Source organism: Centruroides sculpturatus, unplaced genomic scaffold (genome assembly GCF_000671375.1).
Source record: "Centruroides sculpturatus isolate CEXI.00-Female unplaced genomic scaffold, Cexi_2.0 scaffold365, whole genome shotgun sequence".
Lineage (NCBI taxonomy): Eukaryota > Metazoa > Arthropoda > Arachnida > Scorpiones > Buthidae > Centruroides > Centruroides sculpturatus.
Genome location: NW_019384598.1, coordinates 165,866 through 176,435, shown reverse-complemented (window position 1 = coordinate 176,435; position 10,570 = coordinate 165,866). Strand labels below are relative to the sequence as shown.

At 32.8% G+C, this 10,570-nt stretch overlaps 1 protein-coding gene across 1 annotated transcript; it reads left to right on the top strand.

Moving 5' to 3' along the window:
* The first annotated feature begins 6,654 nt into the window (after window positions 1–6,654).
* LOC111624920 (glutamate receptor ionotropic, delta-2-like) lies at window positions 6,655–10,570 on the top strand. The gene is made up of 6 exons (XM_023367901.1): window positions 6,655–6,678; window positions 7,654–7,812; window positions 8,164–8,311; window positions 9,146–9,375; window positions 10,040–10,290; window positions 10,363–10,570. Exons 1-6 carry the CDS (start codon window positions 6,655–6,657, stop codon window positions 10,568–10,570), a joined length of 1,020 nt encoding a protein of 339 aa, XP_023223669.1.

The window sequence follows — 10,570 nt, the reverse complement described above, 5'->3', positions numbered from 1 at the left end:
CAATTTGATTTAAATGTTTTATATTTATTCTCTGAAATTTGGCTGAAAAATATAGACTTCAATGAAATATGGATCTCCTACTCTAATCCCGATTTGATTTTCTGGACACTTCGTATGAGCCGAAACAACGGTTGGTTAAAAGTTGTGAAACATTGTAAATTAGTTTTATGTTCAAATGCAGATAAATATTTCATTGTTCCGTTAAAAGCCGTATTCATTAAATTACTAAATTAAGATTGTGTTTATAGTTCCGGAATTGAAACTTTTTTTGACTTTCAATATGGAACTGTTTCTATTAGTTTCAAATCCAAAGCGGTTCTGACAGAAACTATCAACTTCTACTCTAGATTCTTTGAAATTGTATTCATCAGAAGTGAAAGGTACTATTGCATATTTATCCTTTATTAGATACATATTCGAATTTTGAAAACATTTGATGATATTCATTTGATTATTGCAGTTTTATTAAATCATGGATTATTTATTTACCAAACTGTCTGTTAATTAATGCGAAAACAACTATTATACGTAAGGGGTTGTCCACATTAAAAGGGAGAGAAGAAAATTACGAGAAATCGAACAAGCAGAGCAGAAAGGTTAAGTTTTAGAGGACATCTGTTTATCTGATAAAATTGTGTACTGTTTGTGCATTATACAATATCAATTTCAAGTTATTTGTATGTTTCGTTTCTACTTATAGTTTTATCATTCATAACGTGATCAAGATTTTATCACTTTTTTGCTCCTTACGCTTTGTGAGCACTAAGAACATCTTTATTAGCAAGCTCGTTATGAGTGCGGCCAGTCCCATAATATGGACGGCTGACTGGTGAAAGAAGGGGGCCGATATATATCTAGACAGACCATCCTCAAAAAAATTCCACGAATTTATCGACTCTTCCAAGTTCGATTCCTGGATTTTAATTTACAGTTTCTTTGTATTTGAACTTTCATTAAAAAGTTTTATATTGTAACTGCGAATAACTTTATTTAAAAATATGTTGGTTATCAATACTTTTACAAATGTTTTATAAAGCATTCGATAAGTTATATTCCATTTTTAATTTTAATTACAAGGTTTTAATTATGCTGGCTATGTTTTTATGTGTGTATAACACAATTTTCTTCACCCTGTTTAAAGCTTAATAACGCCAGTGCTTTTCGTGAAAAATTTGAGGAGTTTTCTAGGGAATTTGTATTTTCAGAAGATTAATGCCGTTAAATTTTTTATATCAAATGTCAACGAGGTGGAGAGATAAAGGAGTGATGTGTCATATCTCAAGTAGGGATGGACTAATTGACGATTTTATTCGTTATCAGCATTTACAATTTTTTTAAATATAACCATCCCTGTAATGAAAATTAAAATTTTCGTCATTTTATAATAATTAAAAATACAAACAGATATTTTAATAAAATGCCATAACAAATGGTGCACACATACGCAATTTTAAATGTTTCCGGGAAAGTTAAGAAACTTGTCGGTTTAATCTTCGATGAAGTACTATGGCTTTTCTGCCTTATTGTTAATTCTTTGTAATATTTATTTGTACAAACAAAGTAAACAAAGCCGTGCCTGCAAAATGTCAGGCAATTCATAAAAGCTACATATCTTTCATGCAGATTTCATACACATGCCTTTCGGGAAAATTTACATATGAACATTGAGCAGCTTTCTGTGGCTATCACATTTTTCGGGTTTCTCTGTATAACCATATTCTGTCAGCAACGATTGTATTTATGTTGTATTACTATCTATTTTTGTTATTATGTACCTCTACTCCTGTAAACAACTGTAATTATTGTATCTTATCATGTTTCCACATCCGGCAGTGCATTGCGGCACCGGAAATGTACTTTTTGTATATAATAAACGATATTGACTGACTGTGGCTATTAGGTTAGATATTTATATAGCTGTAGGAAGGCCGTTTGATCGCGCTGCTAGAAGTTCGTTTGTTTATTAAGTTACTGCAAACGCAACACTTGAGCGATGTACAGTACATAGGGAATGCCTACCGAGAAGACTTTTTAAGGGTAAATAGCATTTATTTAGATGTTACAGACGTGGAATAAAACCCTTGCGCTAATTACACATTCTTCATTAACGGGCGGGGAACCACGGTTACCCTTGGAACTTCGGTGTGGCTTAATGTAAAAATATTTTTTTCGTACAAATTTGAAATTTTTCAATGCGATCTTTAATACTTTGAAGTAAAATACTGAAGACATTATTTTCAAGCATTTAGTAGATAAAAAAAGTACATGCATTTTAAAATGGCTGGTCGACACCTGTTTCCTGTGTGCCTTTAATGCACAGCTGAGTAATGCATTTTCTTATCTCATTAAATAAATGCACAGAAAGTAAAATGCCGTGTTGTTAGGTAAAGAGAAATATTACGTCCTTGCTTTGTATATTGAAGTATAGAACGAATGTTAAATTACCGTAGCCTAAAAATAATGAAGTCTAAAATTACAATAAAATGAGTTGTAAAGTTTGGTTTTGTTCAATTTTTTTCGTCTTTCTCAGTTAATTAAACATCGATTTGATGCAGAATGAGAACGATATTATTAAATTCCACATCGATTTTACTAAAATTACTTATTTTCGTGACGTTACACACAATAGATTTGCTTTCGTTTATATTCGTCTGCTGCAGATTCTAGTCTAACGTTTTTAAGACGTTATAAGTTGATTCTAACCGAGATAATGAAAGCATATGTTACAACTGTCTTGCACTTGATAATTGTAACAATGTCTTTTTTGTGTGCTGAAGAACATGGTGAGATACTGTATTTCTATATTTGTTAATATAAACGTTTAATTACTTTTAGATATTAGTGTATTTCAGACATATATTTGTATGTACTGAGTAATCATAACTAATCGTACCCGAACCCTTGCGTCAGGCGAGCGGGGTCAGTGTCACAACGTAGGACCCCAGGGAATTTGCGGTCCCCCATTTCATAAATGAATTAAAAAAAAATAATAGTTTTATTCGTGGTTTTTGATGTTTTGTGAGTAATATATTGTGTTTATGGAATATTAATTACCGTATTTTACAGACTAGAAGACGCACTTTTTTCATCGAAAAATTGCCTCCAAAATTCATGTGCGTCTTACACTCGAAATTAATATAAAAATGTCCAGTCTTTCATTTAAAATTCCGCCAGTCTTAATATTTGATGCTTGGGAAACCCATCTCTATCTGGTAACATTGAATTCAACTGCCAGCAGCAGTGCACCGATGCATCGAACATGGATGCGTTCTTTTATTCCCCAGCGTAACTACGCGCGAGCGACATCCGTTTAAAAAATCCTGCGGAAAGCGTTCCTAAATTCCGGTTGGAGTGCGCGCCGTCAAACGGCAAAAACAGCCGCTTGTAGCAGTAATTTGCGGTGAAAAGCAACATAGCATCTTCCATGGCTCAGATAGTTACGTTTCGGAATCCATTATGTGGTTTTATGAATAAAAATTTAGAAATCGTGAAAGCGCAAGTTAGTGCACGCTGTGATGTACAGTACCGTAAGTGTCTTTTCGAATTTTCTTCGGATGGTAGCCGGAAATTTAATTTTTTTTGTGGCTATTTTAAATATTTTTTCAACAAATAATCCATTTTATGGTTAAATTTTACAATTGGGACTCTTCTTTTGCCTTTAAAAGCTCATACTTTAAAATTATAGATTCTCCATCACGATACTATCGATATTGCGAAAGCAGCTCTCTTTGTTTCTTTCACCGTCGTTCTTAAACGCCTACAAACAGCAGCGCAATTTTGTAGTGGCAGAGACACAGAGCGACCACTATTACGATAACGAACGCACCCCATGAGTTGCGGGCATTCACAAGCTTGATAACACTGTCTCCCTCCCGCCCTGCCATCACAAACCCAGAACACTGTCTAGTATATGATGCGTCATTGCAGTCTACGGTGACAGTGAACTTAGATTCAAAGTGATTTCTGTTACCGATAACAGTACAATATTTTAGTAAGTAGCTAAACAAAAATAATGATACGCTTTCTTGTATGGGTGTTTTAACTCTCTCAACCAATAAACGTTTTGTCACCACTTCCTGGCTATTAATATTTCCGAAAATACCGTCCCTATAATTTTATATTAATTAGCGGTAAGTGGAAAGTATGTGGTTCGTAAAAATAAGCTCTGATTCGCTTTACTTTAAGTGAGTTTACTTTGTTTAAGTCAATAAGTGTAATTTCATCAACTGTGGTACAAAAATATTTCCATAAACATATCCCCTAACATTCTACAGTAATTAGAGGTAAAAAAGGCAGATTATTGAATGATAACATCGATACTAAACGTATTCTGAACTGTAGTTGGTTCAATTCTTTATTTGTTATTAGATCAACGAATCATGCACCGGTAAAAACCAGAGCAGCTAAAATTGCTGCGAAATGCCACGCTGCCTCAGGCTATTAACTTTGAAATATGTAAACAATCTCTAAAATAAAACGGCTTGATTTGATCGTCTTTTGACTTCTAATTTGCTAATAAAAAGTTGTTTGATAGTATTTAAATGGATAAACACTTCAATACTAAGTCTACGAAAGATCTTGCCATTAATTGGCTAGATATTTCCCAGTAAATTTACACGCCCTATTTTGAATAAATTACATACGGTGTTTTCTCGAAAATAAGACATCCTCTGAAAATAAGACCTACCATAGGTTGTGCTGAATTGCTAAATATAAGGCCTCCCCCGAAAGTAAGATCTAGCAAAGTTTTTTTTTTACTTGTAATGGTCATCCACAGATGGTTGAAAGTGGCTGTTGGCTTTTTGATAGTACAGCCACTGATTGGTCAGCAGACAATCACGCCAAACAGCATGATTTACATAAAACTATGGCTTGGGAATCACAGATTTGCACATCGTTACAGCTAGTGATAGCTAATTGGTCGGCCGGGAATCACGCCACATGACATTTGCATAGTGCTACGGTTCAGTAAGCACTAATTGGTCATCGAGCCCGATATCGACGCTATAAAAAGGTTATGTTGAAGCGAGAGTGGGAAGTCCACTCCAGCACGGAAACTTCATAAGTTCACTGCTGAGGCCTGATTGTAAGGCAATCAATGGCCTAGCCCGGTCTTTGAATCGAGTGATGAGGGCTATTTTTGTGAATGGTCGCTACTTGCTTGACACTTAGGCTTGCTTGGCATCCATTACGGGTACTGTATAGGAGTAGTGGTACCGGATGCCAGATCGGTTTTGCCGGTTGAGGCGTTTAATAAACTTTATCGACGTCGGTTTTATTTAAGTTCAGTTCGACACGACCAGGAATATACGTCACTCTCGTCTAAGTTTGACTTGGGAATATTTTGTTCAATAATAATTGTAAATTCTTCTTTGTGGAAAAAATAAGACATTCCTTGAAAATAAGACCTAGCGCCTTTTTTATAGCAAAAATTAATATAAGACACTGTCTTATTTTCGGGGAAACACGGTATATTACTGTAATTATCGCATTGCTACTAATACAACTAACTGATTGTAGCACGCAAATAAAAGCCTGCATAAACGTACTGTACACATTGAACACTTTTTGTAATAAATAAATAGATTCTTCGCACTATTATATAGAATTTTCGACTTTGAAGTATACAATGCAATATTCTTTTTATTATATTTTTGTCCATAAGACATTTTTTACGAAAACTCTAAATTCTAATAAAATTCTTATAGGAGCAAAGAATATTTCATATGAATGGAAAATTGTTAGTGTACAGGTATGATGACTTTATTCTTAATAATTGATTTTACTAGTTTTATGATGTCATTTACACATTACAGATTCCGGCTTACATGAAATTAGATGAAACGGAAACAAAAATTACAGACGGATTTTACTTTCACGTGTTTAAAGCTGTTCAAGAGAAATTAAAATTTAGGTAAATAATATAAATACATTTACGAGATATTAATTAAATAAACAAAGAATATTAATTAATTCGATTTACGTAGTTACTCCGTTATAAAACCATTACCAAAACATGTTGGATATTTAACAGAAAACGGCTCGTGGACTGGATTAGTTGCAAAATTGGTAAATAAGGTATGCAAATTGAAACTATAAACACGTAAATTTGTGAATGTCTGTATATATGGTTAAATGTACAAATATACTGGTTGCAATTATGTATTACAGTAATCTATAATGTACTATTTCTTATGTGAGGTTTAGGATTACTGTATGTTTATGATATTGACTCGTGGCATTGTAACAAAAAGAATTACAAGGAAGAACATCTCTGTATCGTCATCTCCATCATATGTACGTTCTGTACCCACCCGAGAGCATAACTTGTATCCCAGTCAAATTGTTTTTAAATTAACATAGAAACCAGCTGGTTATACGAACGAAAACACGATATTATTCTCTAGTGAAGAGTATTAAAGTAAAAGTAGGTAACAATATAGCTTATAGTTAATATAATGTATAAATTTAAAAAATTCTATATTCCGTTTTCATTTTATTGCATCAAAACTANATATAAATACATTTACGAGATATTAATTAAATGAATAAATTTAAAACAAATTTAATTAATTTTATTTACGTAGTTACTCTCTTGTAAAACCAATACCGAAACATTATGGTGGTCTAACAGACAACGGCTCGTGGACTGGAATGGCTGCAAAAATAGTATATAAGGTAGGTATATTAAAACTATACACATGTACATTTGTGAATGTGTGTATAAATGGATAAGTGCGAAAATATACTGATACAATGCATATTACAATTATGTATTACAGTAATCTATTATGTATTATTACGACAAGTAAGGTTAATGATTACTGTATTTTCATACTGGTGACTTGTAGCACTGTTACAAAAAGAATTACAAGAGAGTATATTTCTGTACCGTCATCTCCAGCATATGTACGCTGTGTATCAACCTCACCGCATAACTTGTATCCCTGGCAAATTGTTTTAACACAGATAACCAGCTGATAATATGCACAAAAATACGAAATTATTTTCTGATGAAAAGTATTAAAGTAAAAGTTCGTAACAATAAAGCTTATAGTTAATATAATGTATAAATTTATATTGTAACTAATATATAAGCGTGCTGAGAAATGTCACTGTACATTGTGGACGTATCACGGTTCCCAGCAAAACCTCTCAGTGAGCTTATAAACACCGAGCTATCTGTATTCAATATAGAAATTATAAGTGATCACTGCACCATTATATGAATGAGATTTCAGCTTGTTGAATTAATTTTGTTGAAAAATGTGTTTAATTTCGTGGTAAGTTATATTTTAATACCTTGTTCCTGAATAGCAAAATTTTACAAAATTTTCCATATACCTTCATATTAAATCAAAATCGATCGATCTTGTTTTTTAAAACTTTTCACTTTCGAGTAAAGTATCCTGCCATTAGCCAAATGAAAAAAAAATTCTGTTAAAGATGGTAGTTACTCACAGGTTTGCACCTGTCATAAGAGCTGGTCACATAGATTTTTTTGTATTGTACTTTTAATATGTGAAACTCCGTAATACTGATTAGTTTCTCATTCAAAGTTTACTTGTAACGCATCTTCGTGGCATATTTTCCTTGTGTATTGTGCCTTCTTTTTTCAATTCAATACAATTAATTGTTTTGTTTTAAATTTAGGATGCCGATATGGCCTTCATTGGTTTAATCCTCAACCTTGACCGTTTTGCAGCAATGGAATTTACATCTCCATTAACCTTTCAGCAAGTTGTGTTTGTCATCAAGGCTCCAGAAAAAATTCCAAATTGGATTTCCATAATAAAACCTTTTGGTTTGGAAGTACGTATTTATCATTTACATAGGGTTTCCAACATGCACTACGATCGCCGGGGTAATATTATCGTAACCTCACTGCTATGGGTGATCAAATGCGGGCAGATCGAAAAACTCTATAAATTTTTTGAGGGTAATCCGAAAGGATATTTCAGTTGTCAACCTTCAAGGTGGCATCTTGGTTGTGGACTTGGCCAAACCCACGATGAGGCTGATAAAGGACTTGTTAGTGCATACAAGACAGAAATCATAGAAAAAACTTTTTTTTTGGAATTTGTAACTTTAAATGTTGGCAACCCTACTTTTAAATCGAATGTTTATGTCAAATAATTTTCACGAGAACTATTTTCTTTTTAGATGTGGATGACGATTCTCCTTACAGTATCAATATATGGATTAATATTGCATAAAATAATCGAAAGTGATTTCATGGCTGAAGAAGTGGGAATATTCTGGCCACGATATCGTGTTTTCTGGAATGTATTTTGCACGTTTGTTTACCAAGGTAAACAGTTTTTTGCCTTTAAAAACAGATAAAAATATTAATAACTAGCAGATGAGCATGGCATTTTTCAGAGAAAAATTCCAATAGCAAAGATAAGTACATTATAACCGATTTTACTCGTTTTCAGAAGGTGCAGGGATTAGGCCCCTTCTTCCGAGACAAACTAGATAATTTTAGATATCTGAGTTAACGATAATGAAGTTGTCACTGCAACCACTGATCTGTGCATAGTACAATTAAGTAATAAATAACGAACTCCTTCTGAGTTCTTCTTCAAATTTACTTATTTTCAAAAATCAGCTGGATCTTCGAAATTTATTTATAAATATAAATTCGAGCATTAAGAAGAAGAGTTCGAATACGGCAAACATATGCACATGCACACCCAGTGTCAACTTTGAATACGATGGAAGACGTTGAGAATTTTTCAAAAGGGTCTAAAAATGTGTTCGATTTCTTGCGAAAATGCAAAAGATAAAATCTAATATAGTAGAGTTTAACAAGAGTTCTTCGGGGTAACGAGTTCTTTAATTAATGTGCATTCTCATGGCATGCCCGATTAATTGAAAACAGTCAAAAAAGTAAAAATCCGCATCTAAAATAGTACAATTATACAGCTGAGTTTTTAAGAATAACACTTAATCCTTTCTCTTTTCCAGACAGGAAAATTTCAAAAAATTTTTCTTTATTGAACATTTTCGTGAAGTACTCTAACTATGTATTAAATTTTAACTTTCAACTACTAACTGTTTGAACTCTGCACTTATTAATGTTATTTTTTTCATTAGTGTCAACCTGTCACGATTACATTATAAAATTAATATTTATTCTTAGGAAGTAACTTGGATAACGTGAAAAGATTCAAATCCAGATTGCTCGTGTCAATATGGTTGCTATCAGTTGTAGTATTAATGGGTAGTTACAGTGGAGCTTTAATGTCTTTCATGACCTATCCTTTAACCGAATCTGTTCCAAAAACTTTTGACGAACTAGCCATTGCTGTCAGAAATGGTGAATATTCTTGTTGTATGAGAGGATATAACGCTATATGGAGTTACATTAAGGTAAGTACAGGCTGGCTGTATTTGAAGTTTCTCTATTCAGAGCAATCTGTATGTGTAAAGCTATTGGGACTAAACTTTCTACAGAGACATGTAAAAATAGGAAAAGAAAATTTCAACATAATCTTTTATATCAAATCCTATTCTAGTATAATGCTTTACATGCTTTACAGGGAATCACAGGAAACAAAACAGATATAACACAACGAAAACGTATTCATTCTTTCAGCAAGAAACATTCCTTTGGCGTAGAATGTTTACTGATGTAAAGAATGTTCCTCAATGTGTGCCCGATTATTCAGATGTACAATTTTGTTTGCAATGCCGTAAATATCATCGTTTACAGTGACTTCATTCGTAATGTTTAAAATAATATTAAAATGTCAAATGAAATTCGTGTTTTCCATGTTTCGAGCAGTAAGTATACTTCCATGTTTCATGTTTCATGCTTGCTAGCGGAAAATTTTTAACTTCATGTTTCTTCGCAAAGCATCTTTTATCATTCGTACTAAAATCCGTATATCTGTTCTGTGGGATTAGTTATTGGCTACTGATACAGAGTGCACTGAATAGGAAAACTTTTTTTTTGTGACACCTAGTGTAAGAAGTTTTGCATTCAGTACTTGTAATATATTCGATTATTTTGTTTCCTGCATATTATTTGAAGAATTCCAACAACAGAAGAGATAAAATTTATAAAGATCACATGATACGTCACAATCACTTTTTCTCTTCTTGGACAGCAATTGAAAAAGTTGAAAAAGAACGTTTTGCATTCATAACGACTGATTATTACACAAGTAAACTGATACCAAAAGAATCAAACGCATATAGAATTTCTGCAGATATTCTCGTCACATTTGTTCAGTCTTATGCTGTAAGAAAGGGATTTCCGTTTAAGAAGAAATTAAGTAAAACGTAAGATAACTATCTCTTTATCTGTACGGCGTTTTCTATTACGAAGTAGTTAAAAATATATTTCTTTTATAGAATAATACATTTATTTGAAGCGGGAATCACCGAGAGAAAAGATTACGCAGAAACATCAAAGCTGCTGGAGTATTCAGAATTCCAAGCATTACAACTGGACGACATCATTAGTCCAATGATATTGCTCTCGATTGGATTTGTTCTAGCATTAATGTGTTTATTTGTAGAATTATTCTACAAAAGAATAATTGGAAATCAAAACCTGTAA

Excerpts from the sequence above, each read along its gene's own strand:
- LOC111624920 (XM_023367901.1), top strand. The coding sequence starts at position 6,655 with ATGGCTGCAAAAATAGTATATAAG. Across the intron at positions 7,813-8,163 it reads TAAAACCTTTTGGTTTGGAA|ATGTGGATGACGATTCTCCT; the intron begins GTACGTATTTAT and ends TTTTCTTTTTAG. Across the intron at positions 8,312-9,145 it reads TTGCACGTTTGTTTACCAAG|GAAGTAACTTGGATAACGTG; the intron begins GTAAACAGTTTT and ends ATTTATTCTTAG.